Raw genomic sequence first — 24,577 nt, forward strand, 5'->3', positions numbered from 1 at the left:
TCCCCTGAAGGAATACAGCCCGACCCAGACAAGGTGCAAGCGATCTCAAGCTTCCCGCGTTCGAAAACCGTGAGGGTTTGCGGAGGTTCTTGAGCATTTTGAACGCGCACTTGTCTGGCCCCACAACAAACGACACACGAGAGATTGTGTGGTCTGAAGAGGCTGTCCGCGTGTTCGATAAATCCCAGCAACAACTGAGACATCTGAGCTTCATAAGCCAGTTTACATCAGACATCCAGTATGTGTCCGGCAAGGACAACATAGTTGCTGACGCATTGTCACGTGCCTCCAAGGTTAATATCTCCGCCTCACTCGACTTCTCGGTTTTTTTACCAGTTTTTTTCAGTGCAAGGTTGAAACCACCGCTTACCCATCGCATCAATATGCCGAGTCTGCTTTGCGCCTGTTCGACAGTGCGTCCAGCAACAAGCGCTGCGACATCATCTGCGCAGCCGACCAGGCGCGACTCTTCTGGCATGTCGAATTTAAGCAGACTGTCATAGGTAGCGTTCCAGAGGTCCGGCCCTAGAATGGATCCCTGTGCTACCCCCGACGGGACCTCCATCCACCTTTGACCCTCTAGTGTTTCATAGAGAAGGGAGCGGTCCCTAAAAATCCGTAAGAGATAGTTCGGCACGTTGAAGGTATTGTCTAGTGTGCCTAGAATGTCTTTCCATCTTACGGAATTGAAGGCGTTTCTGACGTCAAGCGTTACGAGGAGTACCACTCGTCGAGTTCGGCGGCTATGTGCCTCTGCTCGTCGAACGGCGTCCACGACCTGCATGACAGCATCAATTGTCGATCTCCCTGCCCTAGAACCAAACTGCCGGGGAGATAAATTTCCGGCAGCGCGTATCGCTTCAGCGAGTCTACTTCTGATGAGCTTTTCGAGCACTTTCCCAGCAGTATCAAGCATACATAGGGGGCGGTATGAAGACGGCAATTCGGGATCGCTTTTCCCTTTAGGGATCAGCGCAAGCCTCGCAACTTTCCAACGAGCAGGGAAAATGCCCTCTTTCAGGCAAGCGTTGAATGCGCCGAGCAGTAGGTCTGGCCGGTGTTGGAATACCAGTTTGTATACCTCTGCTGGAATACCATCGGGTCCTGACGCCTTCTTGTTTTTCATAGAGAGGACTGCCTTTTCCAACTCTTTTATCGAGAAAAGTGGACAGTCCTCTGCGCACTCAGGGTCATACTTGCGGTGCATGCTTTGTCACAAGCATACCGCCTATCATCACTCCCAAGTATTTGATGACAGGCTTAAAAGTGATGATATGATTCCCAATGTGAATATGGGCATAAAGCCTTATTAAAATCGTTTACTGTCTGTCTGTCTATCTGTCACATGCATTTTTCTCAGAAACACTTATACCTGTTAATGCCGAATTTGGTGTGAAAGTGGGTGAAATTAAATTTTTTTTCACCGAATATGGAATATGGAATGTTTCCACTAGTACTTTTCAAAGCTGGTTTCAATTCTGACAAGTAATGTACAAGGAGGGAGGCCGGGGATCAAAAATGGCTATTTTTTACGGGCTCATTTTCAGAACCTACCCAACCGAAAAATCTGAATGGAATCACAAAGCAGTTTGACCGATTTTTTGATGTTTCTCCCAGAAGCGGGTATTGTCGTGATGCTTTCCTGTTGTTGGTTTGAGATCGGGTTCCCTTCTATATTGTTGGCTATCGCGTAAGAAGATTTAAGTGGATCGATATTGGCATTTGTTAGCTAGGAAACTTAAGATAGGAGCACTGTTTGTGGATTCACTTTGCGAAGTGCTTTGTTGAGTCTGGTCAGATATTGACACCTGATCATGCGATCAGCACACAGTTTGCGGTTGCTCCTGCTGGTTTCACTTGGGTGTCTTGGAACGTCTTTTTTAGGTTTTGTGTAAAACACAACTTTATTGAAGTCGATTTACTGTCTGTTTGTTTCTCTGTCCGTCTGTCTGTTTGTCCGTCACATGCATTTTTCTCGAAGATTGTAGCACCGATTGACATCAAATTTGGTGGAAAGGTGGGAACTGTGAACGCTCAAGCCTATATACTTTCACGTCGAATTTAAGGGTAGCTAAAGGGGGGTGTAAATTTATTTTTCACAAAATATAGTCAATTGTCACCAAATGAAAGGAATCGGTTAGTTAGCTGGTCTCAGTTTTGATATTTGTTGCAAAGGTGGGGAGTTCGGAAAGTCGAAAGTGATCACTTATTTAACGGAGCCATTCTCAGAAACTGGTGTCCGAATGGTGCAAGTGGTTAGAGCGCTGGGCTGTATGTCGGATACCAGCCGACTCAGCTGTAAATGAGTACCTGAGTTAAATCAGGGTAATAATCTCGGGCGAGCGCAATGCAGACCACATTGCCTCTTACAGTATACTGTAGTGTACCGTAACGGTCTTGAATGAAGTGCCCTAACTCACTTCAAGACTTTGATCCAATATGGTCTGGTGGTAATCGCACTATTACTAACAAAGATATAAGAGGTCAAAGCTGTCCCTTCTTTGGAAATTTAAGATTTTAAGATGGCCGACGAGTGGGCTGCCCAGGAGCATTTGGTGTGGAAGGAGTGCAAGTGCCTCTGGCAGTCGTGGGGGTGCTGAAGTCATTTCTGTGAACTGGGAACGATGGCATGTATGGGTGATTGACATACTTTGTCTCATTAACGGGCGAATGGAAACCATATATACGTATATATATACAATAGACAGTTAACGAATGAATAGCCCCGCAACACAATGGTAGTCCATCAGAGAAAGCATAGAGAAACAAGTCGGGAAACCGGAAGCTGGACGCTTCAGTTAGGAAAGGTTTTTAGTACGTAGCACGTAATATATGCATATACAATATTATGTGAGAATATCCACTTTCGGATGATATTGACATTTATAGCCTTGAATTTGCAAAGAAGCGACAACTTTGACGTATTATAACTTTGTTAGCAATAGTGTGATTTCCACCAAACTTGGTAACGTCATGCTCTATGTTACACCCTATATTGTTGCGAAATTTCGTCGTCCTAGCATGAACTCAAGGGGGGTTTTGCAGCGAATTACTAAAAATTATAGTAATATACTATTATTAACTTTATTTGTGCAGATATCAGTGTGGAAGGTATTTCGGAGCCCAGGCACCATATAGTGGCAGCCTCTTGATTTTTTTCAGATTTTTCGGTTGGGTAGTTTCTGAGAATGGCCCCCGTAAAGGAATGGTCACTTTCAACCCCCCGCACTCCCCCCCTTTCCAAGAAATGTCAAAACTAAGACCGTTTTCGAAAAGTACTAACCGATACCTTTAATTTGATACCCCACATGACAATATTTGATGAAAAAAAAAATTACACCCCTCTTTTGCATGTATGGGGACCCCCCCTTAAATTCGACGTAAGAGGATGTAACTCACTGGATGCGTGAGCGTTCACAGTTCCCACCTTTCTACCAAATTTGGTGTCAATCGCTGTAACCGTTTCCGAGAAAAATGCGTGTGACGGACAGACAGACAGACAGACAGACGGACAGACAGACAGACAGACAGACAGACGGTAAACCGATTTTAATAAGGTTTTGTGTTTACACCCTCCAAATTCCATCTGCATATTTTGGCTAAACATGTCTACTATTCGCAATAGGCTTCAAAGTAGTCGTTAGTACCAGCATACAACTTAATGTCATCAAAATACATCAAGTGTGTCAGGTCGCACTTAGAATGTAGGCCAACTTTATTGCGCAACCATGCCCTCTAGCATTATTCAGCGGCCATGAAAGGGGGTTCAGTGCCATGAAAAACCAAAGGGGACTCAACGAATCCCCACTGAAAGATGCTCTTCCGTATACGGATAGACTTCGAGGTGTTTGTACACTCAAATAAATGCACTGATGAGGTGATATGCAATCCTTTCTAGTTATCTATCTACCTATTTAGCTGCCTGCCCTACAACTACCGAAACGATAATGAGTTGCTCTTTGCAACCCCTTGACCTGACTCGGCCGCCCTTCTGCTCCTCGGACAGAATGTTATTGGTCTCGATGAGCATATTAGCCCACCCTCTAAAAACGGACGTTATGAACTTGTAGAGGGTTGGTAAGCAAATAATCGGTCTTGTGTCTACAAAGCCCTTAATCGTGGATAAGGTAGGTAATCGTCGCAGTCAAGAAAGGTGGAAATTAAATTTGGCCGAATCATTAGCTGATTTGTGCTGTGTGCCAAACGACCATGTATACTGGTGAACTTTTTGTAGCAGAAGTTCTGCACCTAACCCAGACCTGGGCCCCTCTAGTTCTTCGAGCTGTTTCTGGCTTGTCGAACCTCCTCTTCGGTAACATTTGTAGAATTCATGACCGGCAAAGCGACATGACGACTCTCGCCCGTTATCCGCGCTGGACTTCAAATTCCTCCCTCTCTTCATTTTCGAATTTGCATTTTATACCTAACTGCCATGCGTGATAGCTTCCTCAGTGAAAAATATGCCAAGTTCCTGCACTTTCCTCACCCATCCCCTGAAACACAGCTATCTATTCCTCCTTCTTTCACAAGCGGGCTTGGGACCGTAACGTAAGGTGTTTTGAGGCCACTTTGATTTTTTTTCAGAGTTTTCGGTTGGGTGGTTTCTGAGACCGGTTTTTGGATTAATTGACCAAATTTGGCATCCCTACGAAGAAGTTAAGTGGGGTTTTCCGGTCAATTCCAAAAGTTGCTAATACTATTATTAAGTTTATTTGAGCATATATTAGAATGGGACATATTTTGGGACCTAGATGGACAAGAAACCGATTTTAATAATTCATTTTAATTTAATTTATTTATTTTAATTTTAATTATATGAAACCTTAAAAAAACAGAAAATTGGGGTTTTTAATAATTAAGGATTTGTTCCAAGGAGCAAACCAAAAAATATCTGAGCGTAAACTGCCACTTTGGGGTCTGGGAGTGACACCACCAGCCAATAGTAGAAATAATTATTCCAACAATCTGCTTGCATAATCTTCTCCTGCTGCAAAAAATTCCTGTAAAATTTATCATAGGGATTTGAACTTTTTAACGGAATGAAATGCAGAGTGTGAAGTTGCTTTTGAGAAGTATCTTTTCAAGAAAATCTCTGCGCTAGGAACGAAGAATCTCTTTCAGTTACTCAGACATTCAGAGACAATAGAAATGTCACATCCGTTAGCGGGTAATGTTTCTGATACAAACCGTCTTATTATTGCGTCTTGAAAGAAATACAATACACGGGTTCCATTTTAATGAAAGAAGTTTGAATTGAAATCCATTGCCATCTTTGATAAAAGTTTGGTATTCACTTTGAGTTGAATTTCTATGAACTCGTGTTCGCGCTTTATGTATACATATGCTATATATCCTCGCACAATGGAGAATCCTGAAACAAATGCCCCAGCATATTCCACATTTTCTTTTGATGGCAAAACAATTCGTGGTAAGCCGCCGACAATATCTCAGTTCCGCGAAAAGCTACATATGTAGGTTTGTATGTGAAGCGTTAAGCCAAAGATAAAATTTCGTTACGTACCTTTCTACTCTCCGCAGGCATACTCGAAGTTCGCATCCGTTGTTTTTGTTTGCTCACAGCTGTAGCGGCTGCTGTAGTTGCTCCACTAACCGCACTAACAAAACCGTCACCCTTTGCGGAGGATGTAGTTGGCGTTACAGGTTCACCGGGGGTGGTTGCCGTAGCAGAAATCCCTGGTGAGATTCCTCCCGATCCAGTGAAACCTAATAACATGGAGGCCGAATTTGTTGGGGTGTACTGGGGTGAAACTGCTCCAGACATGGCTTGCTTCAGTGTCAGGACTCCTCCGCTCTCGTTCAGATGAGGTTTGCTTTTAAACGAACCACCAGTCACTGGGGATTTTGCTAGACATAATCGTTCTCTGAAATATTTTTAAAGGAATTTGGTATCAATCTTGGAAATGCTGAACATGAATTTATTGATATCTTAGATTGACAAACTTGACGGGGGTTGGGTTGTTTTATAAAAGTTTGGGAAATTTCTCTTTTGAAAGATTAATCTTATATATATGCATGTATGTTGCATGTCGTGCGTACTTATACGGAATAAACTTGTTTCATGTGATTTCCAGATTATTGGCAAAGGGTTTTGTTGTAAACTGACCGTAGAAGTACTTATATCACATGTTCATCTTACGAGCAACATTCACAGATAAATCATCTTATTTTAGGAATTTCTTCTTCTTTCCAGGGAAAACTCTTACGAAACATTTCACGGCATGTACACAGGATTACGTTAACTGTGAGATTGATAATAGCGATTTTCTTTTACAATTATCTGCAAACTGGATCAAATCTCCTGCAGATTTACGTCGATAGAGTTCGTTCGTTTCATCATAAGTACCTAACATGCTGGTGCCATTTAAAAAATATCCCCAGCTCTATTCTGAAATCCGTTCCAATAGCTCTCACTAATTGGTGACTATTAAAGCCATTTTCAAAGTACATATAACGAGGGTAGCTTGTGCTGAAAGTTGATGGTGGGATGAAATTGCACGCTTCGTCTGAAACAAGCTTGAAGATAATTGATTGGAGTTTTAGTTCCAAGAACTTGGGGAGCTCTATCAATTATTTTCGAATGCAGGTCATACTGTTAGTTTGAATTCAACCTGTACGTATGTGGGTAAGTAGATATTAAATAATTCCACTGAGACGGAAGGTATAAGACTCAAAATTCAAGGAAGGAGACCCTCATACGCAAATCCTTTTATATATTCCCTTCTCCTGTCCTTCTCGGCAGCGTTAACCGGGAGGGTATCTGTTATGATCTATGCAGAAGAGAGATTCTGGAGAAACTAATAGCTAATATCAGAGCGACAAAGGATGGTCCAAAATGTCAAGCACTGCATTGAAGTAAAATCTCAGAAGAGTTCAAAGCTGAGTCCGCCAGGGTTGGAACTTGTCACGGATACTATTTCTCATAGTCAACGATGACCTACGTGCTCCCTTGTCCGGAGAAAGCAAAGGACTTGAATGGACCATGATATCTTTCCTAAAACACCGCGACTACGCTGTTGAAGTCTGCTTGCTCTTCCCGCAGGTCAAGGACCTTGGCAAATGCCTCTGGATTTGGAAAGAAAATCTGTATTTCAATTATGGCGCAGAGCATTGGAGGCGTTGATCAAGTTGTATATCTAGGAAACGTTGTTTCTCCAGACGGTGGTACTGAACTCAATATAGCTCGACACGTTAACGATTTCGCTGATGAGTTGCTTCTGCTTTGGACGAAACCGTCAGTCAAGATTTTTCATGAAATTAGTGATGTGGGAACGCTGAGAGGAGAGACTTTGAGCAGAAGTATCTTGTGATTTACAGTAACAAAGGTTTTAACAAAGTCAGTGTAGGTAGTATGCACTTCTTGACATGAATTTAGCCACTTTGGCCGAAGTTGGTGAAGTCGAGCATGTTGGAGGCAGTGAGTCTATGCTAAAGCCATGTTGCTCTTTCAGTATGAGGCGGCCAAAGTGGGTGGACAACCAGTCGCTGACATACCTTTTCAAGAGCGAGATGGACGGTCATTCTCAGCAAGAGTATGATTGCTACTTTTGTGATTGGGGATAAACAGCCTTTTCCTACACGCCAGGAAAATGGTTCTCTGCGAGGCATTTGTTCAAAATAATGGAGAGGGAATGGAAATGGGCTGATCAACTTTAAGCAAAAAGAGGTTTGAAAGACTATCGTATTCAGGACCAACATTGCCGTCAAGCTAACCAATGAAGTAAGAGATAAAGAGAGAAGTACGGAGGGGGATAATAGGAGGTGCGGGACAGGGTGTATCCACTAGCGAGAAGAATGAGAAGCGGAAAGGGGGAACATAGACTTAGGATGAGTGGCAGAGTAAATCACAGGATAGTTGTCGGGAGTTTGCAGAGGAGTAGCCGAATTTAACGGAAGGAGGAGATAGCTGAGCGGGACTGCTGGAATTGCGAATGTAGAACCAGAATGGTTTGAGATTTCCGCACTCAAGCGAGGCCAGATATCACTTTTTGAACTTAGTAAAGATTCGACCTAGGAAAAAACCAAGTCAGCATAGGTTCCAGAAGACAGCAACGTCTTCCAGGCAGTGAGTTTTTGACGAAGTTGTTTATGGACTTCAGTGGTAAACTAGGCAAGGTAAGAGCCTAGGTACTTAGAGGAGGGGAGCCCATCAAGTTTGCTTTACGAAAGGTAAATCTGGTAGTGTTGCGCCACAATAGGGGAGTGGAATCGAGTGATTCCAGAGACGCGAGGGGCAATGTAAGAGAAAGCATGAGGGGAGGGAATTCGGAAAAGTAATCAAGAGTACGTTATAAGTGATTTCTGAAAAGGTTGAATTGAAGGGCGCCACAGGTGTTCATGAACGTGGATAAATGTAGCGAAGAGTGGGTAGAGCTATTGACGAGGGAAGAAAGGTCGAAAGTAGTAGACCAAGAGGGTATAATAATAACAATAATCGTTGGCGCAATAATCCATATTGAATCAGGGCCATGAAGTGTGTTAGAACACTTCATTCAAGATCGTAACGGTACATTGCAAGATTAAAGTATAGGAGGCAATGTGGTCTGCATTGCACTCGTCCGAGATTGTTACCCTGATTTGACTCAGGTACTCATTCACAGCTAAGTCGACTACTATCTGACACGCAGTCACGAGAACAAATCCCTCTGCAACCAGTGAGATTTGAACCGCGACCTTTTGCTACGATAGCCCAGCTCCGGATACACCAAGAGACTATAGAGAGGCTTCAGTCGTCATAGAGGATAAAATGTGGAGACTGACACAACACGGTTAGGATTTCACATAATCAGTCGAAGAATTCTTCGTAGAGAAAAGAAGGACCGAGGTAGGTTAAATGTACGCCATTTTTCGTCAGAGCGATGTGAGATCGGAATTACGGCTGGTGCTGCCTGCGGTTCAACGGGAGAGAGGGGGTTTAAGCGGGGGTGCCAGTGCCGCGACTGAAGGACGATTGTCTAATTAATCATGAATCGTCAATTCGTTGGCATTGGCTTAGCATTTCAAGAACTAGCGATAAAAAATACTTCACCAAGGATGAGGAGAGTTTCGAAAAGATGGTTCTTTATAATTTTGAAGCTCAGCGAATAACAGCAGTTTTGGTAAAGGTTGCATTTTGAACCCTGTGCCCGGAGTGGGTGGATAGTTTTTGGAAAACGGAGATCTCTGCTCTTCAACCCCAATGAAAATTCATGAAGATCACCCTCTTGAAAAGTTATGGCGAAAGTGGCGTTTATTAATATCTTTGTGGTGAAGTTTGAGTGTTAATCCTACCTCTAGAGGGAGAGGAGATAGGGGACGATATGCACGAGAAAAAGAAAGATACCCCCCTTCTATTGCCATTAGAGAATTCCGCCCATCTTCCCCTCCCTTAAAAAGTTATGGCGCTTCAAAGTAGAACTATTTTGAGATAAAAACCGAAGAAGGTAGGAAGAGTATGGCGCCAGAACCAGAAGGTCTTTCCTTTTTAACCCCGTAGATAAATAAATTTTCCCGCTTCGTACCCACCCACCCTTCTTAAAACGTAATTGCGTTTCGAAAGGGGTGCATTATCAGTAAGCCTCATAAACAGAAGCCCCATAACCTTTTAAAAAGGGGTTACCGAGTTTTCATCGGGATTGAAGGGGAGGTATCTCCCTCCAAGTAGAGAGGACTTCTTGAAGTTCGGTTCCACTAGAACCCATTTTAACGCGTTTGCTTCGAGTAATAGAAGAAGCCTGTTTAAAGCACTCTAACAGTGTGCGATTCATGGTTTCCAATTGATCTTCTATTGCCAAAGGTGTCCTTATTGGTCTAGGAATCTGCACTATTCATTGAACTTTGTCTAATTCCTTTATATTGTTCGCCCGCAATAGTTAGACTAAATTCCAAGTAAAGGTGGTCTCAAAGTAAGACTTCGTCTATCAACCGCCAGTCTCTGATCAACTCTAACATCTTTGAAGTGCAGATTGTTAGGTTATTTACTTCATTCAGTTCTGACTTCATTGACGTAAGGGCGCAACCTACATTTAAGGGATGAAATCAAATAGATTCTCCCCTCATGTGCTGCATTTCCAACAAATACGTTAAGCTTTGGCGTTTTTAATACGTTTTTAATAAGTTAAGTTCACCCATTATCTTAGTGTGGTCGAAAGGGGAGTGGCTCTAAAAACGAGTGGCACTGGACAGTAGAGAAGAGTATGGGCTTCTTGGGACGACCTAGAGGGAGCTGAAGTATATTTCGGAGAACCGGCAGCGATGGTATATGAGTTTTCTCTATTACTGCGCAATTTAATAGATAGCAAAATGGATGCTAGCAAATAAAGACCACGGTTAAATTGTTCAACCGCAGTCGAAAGAGCAAGAGAGCTCTAAGCATATGAAGGTTTCTTAAAGTTTCATACCAAAGCTGACCTTGAACAACTTGTTCAAATTGGAATAATAGCTTTATCATCGTCGTCGTCCAAGACTGAATCTGAGCAAAACAGATTTTTTCCCCGATGGGTGCCAATGGAACATGATTAATTGTCAGTGGCGGTGACTTCCAGAGAACTAAACTTTCTGAGTATTCCAGATCAATATCAACCGTCGATGAACTGCCTTCTGAAATTGTTTCACCCATCAGTGCAACTTCGACGTTCCAGAATTGGTGTTGTTTGTGATCGATGCATCAATGATCACCTCAATCGCGGTAATCAAGATAAAGATATTGTGTTGGATAAGTAGCGTAATACGCCATGATCATGTCCAAAATTACTCATCCTCCTGCAGAGGGCCAAAAACTCTTCGGAAGATTCTTCTCTCGAACGCGGCCAACAGTTCGTAATTTTCCTTGCCAAGAACCCAAGTTTCCGAGGAATACATGAGGACTGGCAAGATCATTCTCTTGTATAATAAAAGCTTTGATTTATGGTGAGGCGTTTTGAGCAGAACTGCTGCTATAAACTGAAATAGGCTCCTTTGCCTGTCTAAACCTGTCTGGCTAAACCGATCCGAATGAAATTTAGTAGACATATGGGAACTATGAAATCTCACGCATTTACTGAGTGACAAAAATTTACATGGAGTTTAAAGGGGGCTCCAAATACATGCCAAGGGGGGATGTACATCATAATTAAGGAGAATAATTGGGATTTGATTAAAACATTAAAATTGCATTCATGAAACCTCTACTTCTCCCCAGCCGTTTTTAAGGTTTTATGTATGTCGTATCGTCTGTCTATCTCTCTGTCACACCTGATTTATTCGAAAACGGGCGAATCGATTGTCCCGATATGTGGTGAGAATGAGTGTCCTGCGAATCGCTTTACAAATAGTAAGTGCCGCCATTTTCTGTTGAGTTTAAAAATGGGTTCCCCATACATGCGAAAGGGGTGTGCCATATTTTAGCAGAATATAGTCGTGTGGGGTATCAAATGAAAGGGTAGTACTTTTCTAAACCATATTTGCTATCGGATGAAAAGTAGGAGAGCGAAGGCTCAAAATATGACCACGGAAAATGCAGCAGGTCTCGTTCTCAGAACCTGTCCAACCGAAAAATCTGGAAAAAATCACAGTGGTGTAATAATAGTATACCACCGTATTTTAGAAATTTAGCCAGAAAGCCTTTAAGATCATTCTAGAAGAACAAAATACCACAAGCATATGGCATAACATAAGGCATAACTTTAGTCTGCTCCAAAGAGCCTAAGAAAAAAATCCAAAGTTATAGAAGCTGAAACTTTTACATTTGATGTAAATTTCGTGTATTCTGTAACGTGTGCATTCTATTATAAAACGTGTATGATCAAAGTGAGCTCATATGAATGGAGGGTCGCAGGGAAACATTTCGTTTAAGTTTTTTTAATATTTTATATATCAATATCATTTACTCGAGACAGACATATGTATGTATTGATATGTATATGATCATGAAGTTTTGGGGTAGTGTCTAATTCAAATAGATATTTTTGCAGATGAAACCAACAGTATTGAATATACGTACTGTATTTGTACAAATTTATGCTTTTGTGCACGAAGTAAACCAGAAATATGTGTAAGGTCAATTTACATACGTGCGTATATATATAAGTATAGTATGCAATGTTTCTTTGTTTAGGGTGAGAATATCTACGTCTGTAATATGTCCACCATGTATACCTTGTAGTTTCAAAAAACTATAAAGTAACATTTTGGGTTTTTAGTCACATACGAATGGAAAAATGCGCGTAGAAAGTTTTTCGCATAAGATGAATACAAAACCTTTCTACCCGAAGCACCAACGTGTGAAACGTATGGAGTTGACTGCTATCAATACAGTATTCTCCAGATAAAATTATTTGTGTAAATGGCTTTTTAAAATCCATAGGGCAGTTGAATTTTTAACTATGTACAGGCGGAACTGTTATATACTCACCATTCCTCATATCATCTTCACAACGGCGCAACAACCGGTATCCGGTCTAGGCCTGCCTTCATAAGGAACTCCAGACATCCCGGTTATGCGCCGAGGTCCACCAATTCGATATCCCTAAAAGCTGTCTGGCGCCCAGACCTACGCCATCGCTCCATTTTAGGCAGGGTCTGCCTCGTCTTCTTTTTCTACCGTAGATATTGCCCTTACAGACTTTCCGGGCTGGATCATCCTCATTAATACGGATTAAGTGACCCACCCACCGTAACCTATTGAGCCGGATTTTCTCCACAACCCGACAGTCATGGTATCGCTCATAGATTTCGTCATTGTGTAGGCTACGGAATCGTCCATCCTCATGTAGGGGACCAAAAATTCTTCGGAGGATTCTTCTCTCGAACGCGGCCAAGAGTTCGCAATTCTTCTTGCTAAGAACCGAAGTCTCCGAGGAATACATGAGGACTGGGAAGATCATAGTCTTGTACAGTAAGAGCTTTGACCCTATGGTGAGACGTTTCGAGCGGAACAGTTTTTGTAAGCTGAAATAGGCTCTGTTGCCTGACAACAACCGTGCGCGGATTTCATCATCGTAGCTGTTCGCGATTGTGATTTTCGACCCGAGCAGAAATTATCAAAGGTCTCAAAGTTATACTCTCTGGCATGTGCTTCAGTATTACGGAACACTTTTTCCAAGGCCGGGTTGAAAGGACATGCCTTTGTCTGAGACCGTTGTCGATGGGGAATGGTTTCAAGAGGGATTCTGTTGCGTTTACTTGGCCTCACACATTGGTCAGGGACAGTCTAATCAGTGTTATCGATTTTGTCCCGATACCGAATGCTTTCCTGGGTCAAGTCTATGAAAAAGTGCTGTAACAGATGGGATAATGAGGCCATACTTCAACAATTGCTCGCTGTAGAGAGAAAATCTGATCTGTTTTTGATTTGCTCCTTTGGTATTGGCCGATGATATTCTAGGTGTATGGGGCTATTCGGCCTAGCAAGATAGCGGAGAATATCTTATGAAACATGGCCTTTGCTTTCTCTTATATGCCTCTTGTGGTATTTGTTATTAATAAAATGAAAACAGAAATATATGTAAGTAAATGAAATTACTGATGGATTAAAATCGGCGGATTCACTGAACATATCAATTTTTCTTAATCCTCTAATTTCATTTCGAAATCACTTTGAAGTTCCTCAATCTTCGTCTGTCAGCTCGCATGGAAATATCTCATCAACGCAATTACCAACCACATGAAAAGATTGCTAAAGATTTACATTTTATGCAAATAGTAAGCGTGATCCGAAATGAGATTATGGAAATATCTCCCGAGATGATGAGCTTCAATTCAGTTGGAGAGAATTATTAATTACCGTTGAAATCTAGGAATCATCCGCCAAGCATTAGATAATGAAAACGGCGGGAACTCATCATGAAATAGCTTTTCTGATTTATTCCGTTCAAAGCGGTTTGAGGGAATTTCCTCTCAAATGGTAAAATGTCAAGTATCTCCTTTCTAGATGATGCTGGCTCTAATTGCCGACGATAAATTTGTAATCCCGGGGTACAGACAAATTTATCAGAGTCGCTCACACACCATAATCACGAGAAGTATGGCACGGAGGAGCAACACGTGTCCTTTCAATTGGAAGACGTCATAAATATAGCCTGAAGGTTACAAACGGGAGTAATCGCCAGCTGAGATGGCAAAGAATTACGCACATTAGGCTAAAAAAAGCAGTTGTGCAATTAGCGCCTTCTATTTCAGAACACGGAAGAGTTTGTGTTAAAAAGCAACGTGGACATGTTAAAATTATCCTGGACAAAGTGAAAATAGCCTCAATTGAGCTATTTTCCTTTTTCCTGGTGTCTGGATGTGCGGGAGATGGGTAACGAATTTGAAATTTTAATGAGCCTTCAGGGACAAAATTGCTTTTATGAATATGAACAGCGAGGATCCCAAAAAATTTTCCACTGGAGTTTGTAGTTGATTTGCAACTTTATTCAGTGGTGGCACCGGATAACAACGTTAAAGAGGACCCCAGGAGCGTATATACCGTATGTTCACGTGTATGAGATGAGGTTAACTTCATTAACTGATGTATCTATAATATCTATGCCCTATATGAAGCACAGAAGTTCGTGTATGAATATCTGTACGTTGGGCGTCAGGACACCGTAAAATGAAATGGGAACACAGTTCGTTTTTTGTTCTAATTCCCGGAAATAGGTTAAATCGGAAGAAGCGAATTATCACCTTTCCTTTGCATCATGTTTAGTAGAACTAGTGGAACGTGGAAATATACGTATGTGGATGGCACAAATCGAACCCGAGAGGATTGATACGTAGCATTCATAAACGAGCAGGAAGCGGAAAGCTGAACTCTTTTAGCTAATGAAACTTAATTAGCTTTTAGTTTATTTAATTATAACTTATTTATTTCCCGAGCGACAACCTCGCAGGTGCCAATTTCACATAACACTAGCACTAAGTGCCAAGCATTTAGGCTCAGATGGTCCTGCCTACTTAAAACATAAAGAGGCGGCGATGGTAGGTTAGCGGGAGAATCCGCCGTGAACAACATCGAGTACGTATGCAGAATGATGTACTTCTGCATGGTTTGAACCAGACTATGTGAGAGTCCCAGGACATCAAAGGAAGCTATGGGGAATTTAGGTATATACCTGTAGCTGATAATATCATGAGAACTACAACCACTTTCTCGAGATGTCAAATGTCTTCGATTTCCCGAGCCAGTGGCTCATACTTCACATTCTTCCCCACGTATTTCCGTTCAACAATATGCGCGGAGCGACCCGTCTTGTCAATTAACAGGACGTCAACCTTGTTGTGGTATGTGACGATCAGTTAGAACTTACCGGTCCCAATACATGTTGTAAGCAGAACTACCAGGTACTGCTTACGGCTCATATCGGTAAACCGGACATGTTCCCCTGATCAGCCTATGTTTGTATGCAAGGTTTTGGCGAATCAAGTTACATACAGCATTTTGCCTAGTAATGTATTGCACCGGTGATATTATAGTGGAGCCAGAAATAAAATGTGATGCGCTTTTTACACATTCTGCACTAGTTGTTCTCCGCACTCTCTTTCGTTATGAGCTTCTTATAAGTTCAGCTGGCGACCAGGCTGTTCTGTATGGCACTCATAAATCCCTCTCTAGCACACAACCATCTGTTCGACAAATGCAAATCGACAAAGCCAAAGACAATTCTCGTGTTTACCTCGCATTGCCTTCGACTTCCATTCATTGATCCGCTCTTGGTCTGACTTCACCCTTATTTATTATCATTCTTTTTTTTTCTTCAGCCTTTGTCCCGATCACAAGCGAAGTCGGTTCGTCGTAATCGACGTCGCCATTTAGCTCTATCAAATCCCCCTCCAGCGCATCAAGCCACCGTTGTTACCATCGACTTCGATGTTGAAACCAATCTTGGCAAGTGAATTCTCGTTGACGTGAATTACGTGACCATGATCGAAGACGCCGCAGTTTTTCCACGTGCAACCGCATATCAATCGGGGATATCCTCATTTCGGATGTGATCAAAACGTGTCATGCCATTTGTCCAACGCAACAGCTTCATCTTCATTACCGCAAGACGCCGTTCATTGTCTTTTATATTAGGCCAACACACAGAACCATAGAGAGCGACAAGACGGACATTGCGGTAAATTGTAGATTTGAGTCTTTCGTTGATACGCCGATCACAAAGAAGACCAGTTGTGGAACGCCACTTCATCCAGGTTGCGTTAATGTGTGAAGCAATTTCGTAACGCAGTTCCTTAGTGGATGATAGTATTGACCCGAGGTATTTAAATCGCTCACTTCTGGGCAGATCACTGCCCCTGACAGTGATTGTTCCTGTTTCATGGAGGTCGTCAAAAATTCAGTTTTGTTTAAATTCAATCTGAGACCGTGTGGCATGAGGCAATCATTCCTTTTTTTGGACAAGTTGCTCAAGATCGTTTTTGCTATTAGATGCTAGGAAAACATCATCTACATAAAGGAGCGTATAGGACGTTGGATATCCCGTATAACAGTGTCCATAACGAGGACAAAGAAGAGTGGTCAGAGGGTGCTTCCTTGATGAACATGAACTGAGATACGAAGCGGTTTTGATATACCCGCCACACTTCAAACTTTACTTTTCGGATCCTGGTAGTGCAATTGAATCCAGTGCACGAGTTCTTCTGGCACTAAGTGTTGTCGTAAACCATACCAGATGAGTTCGTGTGGCACACGGTCAAATACTTTCTCGAGATCCAGAAATGCAATGTAAAGAAGGCGATGCTTCTCGCGGTGTTTCTCCATGAGTAACCGTGCAGCGTGTATTGCGTCAGTAGTTCCCCAGTTCTTGACAAATTCGGCTTGATTCACGGTTAACGATTTCGCGAACACGGTTGTCAACAATGCATTCAAACAAATTCATGGTATGGGAAAGTAACCGGATTGGACGCCAATTTGAACATTCTGCGGGACAATCTTTGTTTTTCCTGTGGTATTTTCTTGCCAGTCAGATGGTGTTCAACCTTCCTGAATAACCCGGTTAAAGAATTCCCTAAGCCACAGTGTTGAGTCCCAGCTCTTCACTTTCCAGAGCTCAGATGCGATGTCGTCAGGTCCTGTGGCTTTCCTCGAGTTCATTCGTTTTATTGCTTCCCCGACTTCAGTTGCGCTGACAGTTAAGCCCTTGGGTGTTTAACGTAGGTACCTGTCGTGGAGACTTAATCCTACGGTCCTCTTAAGACACGGATTGATTTTGTAACCAAAATCATAGCCCCGCTGTGACAAGCAACAACGGTACCAGTTTATGCAAGTGCATGGCTTAGCATTCATATTGGTGGATGCAAGATCTCTTCTCGCTTGAGCGTCACCAACAACCCCCATGAAGCACCCCCCGGTTCCCATGGTACCAGTATACCCCTGGTAAGGTTTTGTGACCGAAGCCACTTCAGATGAGTCCCCGTGCAGACTCGGGTCTGATCGTCCTTATTAAGCCTTGGAGCATTCGCCTACTGCACCACGGCCAGCAAGCCAGTGCGATACAGCATCTCCCGGTGCCACCACGTGGAGGTTCTCCTCGGCCACTTGGTTTTGGTTCAGCCATTAGGGTTGCCGCCCCGCCACCTCAGAGCACCAGTTGCGCTGGCAGGTGGAACTGCTCCTAATATCAGCAATGATTATGGAAGTGGAGGATGAGCAAATTGTTTAGTTGAAATCTGCTCCAAATATTCCCGTTATTTACCCGTTGGGGCTCGACGGTTGGTAAGCAAATTACCGTTCTTGTCATTAACGCAACAGAAGTGTTCGATATCGCTTCTATGTTCGTTTCGGCTTTTGGCAAGTCGATACAGATCTCTCTCGCCATCTCGAGTGTCCAGTTTATCGTAAAAAGTTTTGTAATGGACCGCTCAGGTGACAACGATCGCTTTCTTTGCTTCCCGGTTGGCATTATTATAAACTTGCCAATTTGCGAGCGTCTTATCGCCGAGAAACTTATGAAACAGGCGTTTCTTTTCACGGACCTTCATTTGGACATCGTCATTCCAAAGCCAAGTATCTCGGTTGATGTACCGCATACCTGGCTTTGTGACCCCGAGGGTTGCAGAGGCAGCTATGTGGATCGTGTCTTTCGTTTGATTCCACGATTCTTCATTCGTATTGGTTGGTAATCGAGTAGGTGAGAACATTTCTTCTTTCCTCTCACGAAATTGCCACCATGCTGTTTTATCGGTGGCTAAATTCGCCGGACGACAATCAACGCCCGATGTTAAGGTGCGATGGTCTCATAGGGAACGGCTTTGCAATCAGTAACGGTGATAAAATGTGTGCGTCTTATGAGAATATAGTCGATATGCGTTTTACTATTCCCACTATAAAATATAGGAAGATGAGACACTCGTGGCACTTGTTACCGTCTGCCTTTTCAACCACATGACCATTAAGGTCACCGGCGATGATGATATAGTCATCAGTAGGCACGTGACAAGTCTTTTTATCAAGAAGTTGTCAGAAGGCATCTTTCTCTGTATCAGGTCGACTTGTCTGTGGTGCGTATGTGGGGAAGAAATGAATAATGCGATCAGCCGATATAATGGTGAGCTTCATCAGCCGATAGTTAAATCGTTTGATTTTTTCAATGGCATAACGGAAACCACCATCTATAAGATGTTCTTTGCTTTCTTGCTAGGCATCATTGGCTCATACAAAAGAGGCTTCACTCCAGACAAATGAAGAACAGATCAGATTTTCTCGCTGCGGCAAGCGATGGACAAACTGTTGGCCATGAGAGAATTCGGTTTCCCAACGAAATTGATAAGACTGACTAGGCTGACCCTAACCAATGAGCGAAGCCAGATAAAAGCAGCAGGATCACTTTCGAGAACATTCACCATCAACAATGGTCTAAGACAAGGGGATGCCCTGTCGCCATGCAGATGTAAATACGAGTGGTACCTTACTCTATTTCACCCAACTACTGGCCTACGCTGACGATATTGACATTATGGGAATAACAACTCGAGATATACAGCCTACCTTCATCCAGATCGAGAAGTCGCGTGAGATCTCGGGTTGCACATTTATGAAAGCAAGACGAATTATATATGGCAACGTCAGCGCCAAAGAACGAACAACATCGGATCGCTCTGGGCAAACAAAAACAATAAGGATAGGAGACTACTACTTAGAAACCGTTGAAAATTTTTCGTATCTAGCGTCGAAAATCACAACCGATAACAGAAATGATGACGAAATCCACGCATGGATGTTGGCTACAAACAGAGCTTATTTCAGCTTACAAAAACTGTTCAGTTCGAAACGTCTCACCATAGGGTTAAAGCTTTTACTATACAAGACTATGACCTTGTCAGTCCTTACGTATTGGTCGGAGACTTGGGTTCATAGCGACAAAAATTGCGAACTCTAGGTCGCGTTCGAGGAAGGAATCCTCCGAATAATTTTTGGTCCCCTACATGAGAATGGACGATTCCGTAGCCTACATAACAACGAAATTTATGAGCGATTCCATGACCGTCAAGTTGTGGATAAAATGCAGCAGGTTGCGGTGGGCGGGTCACTTAATCCGTATGGATGAGAATGATCCAGCCCGGAAAGTTTATAAGGGCAATAGCCATAATGGAAAAGAAGACGAGACAGACCCTGCCTGAGATGGAACGATGGCGTAGGTCTGGACGCGAGACAGCTTTTAGAAATATCAAATTGGTGGACTTTGGCGCAAAACTGGGATTTCTGCAGTTCCTTATTATGGGAGGCCTAGATCGGATACCGGTTGTTGCGCCATTGATGATGATACCTCGACATCGTGGAGTTTTAGTGAAATTGTGGGGGTTTAATGTGAATACCTGGCATGTAGGCGTAAGTCCACCGTCCTCTTCGGGCAAAGATTGATATAAAGACGCAGAGCTCCGGCGTAACTATCACCGCGATACCGGTTTGTACTGGGGCCAACCCCAGCATTCGTACCACGTACGTAACTAAGGATTATGGTGCCCCAAATGATGTGCAACGCACGCTCTACGAAACTCCAGAAAGGGGCCAATCACAAATAGTCGGGCCGATAAGACTTTCTCCAGGAATTCTTGTTCAACATATGCTCTCAAAGGGCCATCCTGCTTTCCATGGCATCAGTGAAGCTTGGTGGTAAGAGCCAAATATGGCGAATCCCTTGCGGGTCCGGGTCTGATCAGTTTCCTCGAGTACACGGGGACGGCACGCGAAATTGGTGCGATGTGACGAACGCAGCCTTTCCATTAGTTCCTTCGCTTCGCGTGCAACACATCACATAAGGCATTAGAAGACAACACACAAAGTATACGAAACTGTCCTCTAGCTGGGTACTGCGGCCACTATGGCTATTCGCCCATTTGCTACAGATGAACTAGAGTCGAGGAGTCCATCCACTGCCAAAAGGCAACACGTCTGTATGCAATAGCGCATCGAAGCGTGTCACTGCCAGCAAGGCACTGGTTAGAACTAGTCCTAAATCGTCAACCTGGTCACCACTAAATGAACCCCTCCTGATCCTGTAGACCGTGGCACGCGGAATTACCTCTAGATTGAGAGGAGGAACGCCGAAAAATACATACATAGCCCGTTGAAATCGTACGACATACAGAAAGGCACGATAACAACAGGCTGGCAGACATAAGACAGTAGTTGTCTGTACCCCAGCGTCAACGCAAAATCGCTCAACAAAAAGGCAGGCCCAGACTCGAAAATGGTTGCTGCGCTATTGATGATGATGATTTTTAAGAGCTATTGATTATGACTGGAAAACGTCTTCTAAACAGCTCGACTACCAAACGATATCTCCAACTAGTTAAACTTTAAGCCGCTTAATTACACCAAGCGGTTCATAACCTGATGCTCAAGGTGTTAGAAAGGGAATCAATGCCTTACGACTGGCAAAGAAGCATTATCTATGTAATACATTAAAAGGGAAATATCACGCAGTGCATTAATTATAGAGGTATCACCTTGCTGAGTACAATCTATAAAGTATTCTCCGCTATCTTGCTGGGCCAGAGAGATCTATACGCCCAGAACATCATCGGCCCATACCAAAGTGGCTTCACTTTAGGCAAACCAGCAATAGATCAGATTTTCTCTGTGCGACAAGCGATAGGAAAACTGTTGCAATATGGCCATCAGTTACACCATCTTTTCATCGACTACAAGGCAGCCTATGATATAACCAGGATAAAGCTATGAACGGCCATGAAAGAATTCGGTATTTCGGCGAAACTGATAAGAGTGATTAGGTTGACTTTGGCCAGTGTGCGAGACTAGATAAAAGCAGGAGATCACTCTCGAGACCATTCAAGGAGGTGGCCTATTATACGTCCTTTTAAACCCGGCTTTGGAAAAGGTGATCCGTGATTTTGAGATAAATACGAGAGTGTACCACCTATTGGCCTATGTTATGGAAACGATGTTGGCACAATGGAACGAATAGCCACAAATGTACAAACTGCCTTTATTCAGATCGAATAGGTGGCGATCGGTGCGGGATCTTGGAAGGTAAGACAAAATATAAGATAGCAACGTCAGCAGCAGCTAAAAAGGCAACAACATCAAATGACGCTGTTAAAATGAGAACAATAAAAATAGGAGACTAGAACTTTGAGGGCTTAGCAATTTCCCCTATCTAGGATCGAAAATCACAACCGATACAAGCTATGGCGATGAAATTCGCGCCGGGCTGTTGACTGCTACTTAAAAAACTGCTTGGTTTCGCCATACGGTCAAAATTCCTACTGAACAAAACAATGCTCTTACCACTCCTCAACTGGACAGTCTGAAAAAGGGATGATTGTCAAAATTTTAGGAACGGATGCTCGTTTTGTGCCCAACAATTGGAGAAGAATTCACGTGTTTCTTGCTATCGTAGAGATAATACTTGAGGTTATTCTGGAACGGGTCTAAGAGCATCTTGAGGGCTTGCTTGGTGGAGAGCAGGCAGAGTGCCGCCCTGGATCTCTCATTGGCACACTAGTACACTTTGGGTCCTTTTGGAATAGCATATGGAATTTAGATCCCTGCTTTACCTGATCCCCGTCGATTTCGAGAAGGCTTTCGGCAGCATGAACAAAGAGTGTTTCTGTATCCATGCTGTAAGAAGGAAATGGAACGAGGTCACTTACTCACATTGTTCAAATTACAGCGGATTAGGTCGAAAAAAGGGTGAAGATTGATATAAGGTGATCGGCCGATGGCCAGAAGACCATGCTGAGTGTCATTACAAATGGGGCCTAACATGGGGCCAATTCGTCAAATATGCAGATGGGTTGAGCCGCCTTGTCTGGAATATGAGGGCAGGTGGGTCCTGCGATCGATCACCTCCGAATGGTCGCGTCCCAATCTTGTTTTGGAAATGGACATCTTGTCACTGGTATTCGGTTTCATTGCAGTTTCAGCAACCACGGGGCTGAACGGCTTCGACCTCTGCTTCGCAGATACTAAAGGGATCTTCATTCCCCATTTAATATGATCGTCAGCTAACCCCGGTGACCCTTTTTTTGGGCAGTCTTGCGGACATATTGGTTTTCAAATTTCTCCACCCATCCATGTAACATTCAAATCATAAGAAGATGGAAAATTGCGCGTATGATTTCTGGCCATAAACTGAGTTGCTGGAGCCTTGACATACATCTGCGAAGGATTCCTGCTCACTAGGTATTAGGCTTCGGATCTGTTCTCAGAAATCAATATCTGGAAGCCGGTCTCGGAATTGATTTCAAAGAGCGAGAACTCGTAGAGGGAGTTGAAAAGATTGTCCGAAACTGATGACGATGTCGTGCTACCTTCACGCTCCATTTGAGTGTATATATAAAACAACTAAATAAAAGGATGGGCAATATGATGCGGTTGCATGATGGGCAAAGGGAGTATTTCTAATTTGAAATATGAAACGTCAGCTTTGTATTGGCTCCCTACAAAGTAAGCTTTGGTAATACTCATATATATTGTCCATATGTACTATACATCGACCGAGTGAGTCAAAAGCAACACTCAACCGCCGTGGTAGCATCCACCGCGGGAAAGCACGACTCTAAAATTTTAAGCAATCTTGCGTAAATATTTAAAAATAGGACCGCGGGATGTTCAAGCCTAATTAGCTATCGACATTCTCAAAAGAGTTTCCATGAGTAGTTTTATTTTTGCGCATTTTCCCTCAGGACATAGCTCTAGTACGCCCTGACAAAGCTCTTCCTTCATTCCAACCTGCTTCAAGTTCCGCTGGCCTGGGAGAGAGACTTCCTTTCTCGACCTAACTTTATCCCTTTTTAGTTACTTTGAATAAAGTCCCCAGCTACATTCCAAATATTATTAATTTTTATGTTGATCTATAGCGTGTACATGCATCCCTGAAATGGTAAATATAAAGAGCTTTTAGGGGAGTGAATAAATCTTACCCGTTTACCGACTGTTTGCATGTTATGTGCACGCAAACATAGAGATTCTGTCCCTTTGTTAAGAATTTCAAAGCGTTACGGATGTATACATGGCCATCTTCCTACGACAATAACGAGGATAACAAAAATGCCGGACATTCTCCGCACCCCAGTAATCCCCATTTAGAACCTAAATCCCTTTCGAAACTCTTGATCCTACTTGTTTCAATAGAAAACGAATATCCGGCCATATAATGAGAGGAATTTTAAATAACAGAAGGGAACCGGCTCCCTGTTGTTTTCTACAAAAGAATTTTCTTCAAACTTACCTTGTACTGCTGTGTGGGATACCATGCGTCCAAGTCGGGGGATCCTCCGCATTCCGGAAAATCTTATTGTCTGTAGCCATTAGGGCGGCCGTTATTGATGACGACCTTCTTCGATTCATCACAGGCGATTTTTGATTTCGGATATTCTGTGTTGCGGCCATTGTCGAGGACATTGTTGCGAGGGTAAGAAGAAAATGAAACAGAAAATAAACGAGCGTTAATTTAAAAGTTTGCGAAAACATTACTGACGACGTCGAGCGAGGTAGCAAGCAATGTTATTAAGCATGTGGAGAGAGACGGTGATCTATGTCTTTGGAATCGAAATGGAATCGAATTTTCGCAACTGGGTTGAACTGAATTGAATTTCATTGAAGCATGTTTGCCTCAAACTGACTACAATAGGAGCGAACATATAAAAGGTCCTAATGAAATTGATGACCTACTTCCTTAATACTTCTGACAGGTATAAGCACTGAGCCACATGTAAACACTTTACAACTCATCATTTTAAAGAATAGGCTTTTGGTCCTGGTTACTTAAGAATCATTTGACCTAGAACTGCAGCCGACATCAATGAGGTCTGATCAATATAATCCAGGTATGCTACATACCTCTCCGTGACAATTGCCGTAAGAATATCATCAAAGATGGCCCCAAGTCCATTTGAAAAATAGGGGAGGAATGAATTACTGTAGTCTGAACGCTTCACTATGTTATTGTACTTCAATAACACCTCGAAGGAAGTATGCGAGAATCCGGTCATGGACTAGTGCTCACGGCAACCAAATGGCGTGCCTTCATTAACTGGAAGCCGACATTGGACAAGATATTTTCAGTTAGGTCCTGAATGAGTAAAATCACACTAACGGAGACTTCCATAGATAGGAGAAGGAAATTCTCTATGAGCATTTCAATCCAGTCCT

The 24,577-nt window shown here is 42.9% G+C and overlaps 1 protein-coding gene across 2 annotated transcripts in view; it reads right to left on the minus strand.

Annotated features, from left to right (window-relative positions):
• LOC119658466 overlaps positions 1-24,577 on the minus strand; it is a 267,894-nt gene that overhangs the window by 62,921 nt on the left and 180,396 nt on the right. For both annotated transcript variants that reach the window (XM_038065880.1, XM_038065881.1), the window contains exons 5-6: positions 23,655-23,800; positions 5,522-5,882 (exon numbers count right to left, since the gene is read on the minus strand). In XM_038065880.1, the coding sequence (XP_037921808.1) occupies positions 5,522-5,882; positions 23,655-23,800 (507 nt within the window). The remainder of the gene's footprint in view (positions 1-5,521; positions 5,883-23,654; positions 23,801-24,577) is intronic.

This window comes from Hermetia illucens, chromosome 5 (genome assembly GCF_905115235.1).
Source record: "Hermetia illucens chromosome 5, iHerIll2.2.curated.20191125, whole genome shotgun sequence".
Taxonomy (NCBI): Eukaryota; Metazoa; Arthropoda; class Insecta; order Diptera; family Stratiomyidae; genus Hermetia; species Hermetia illucens.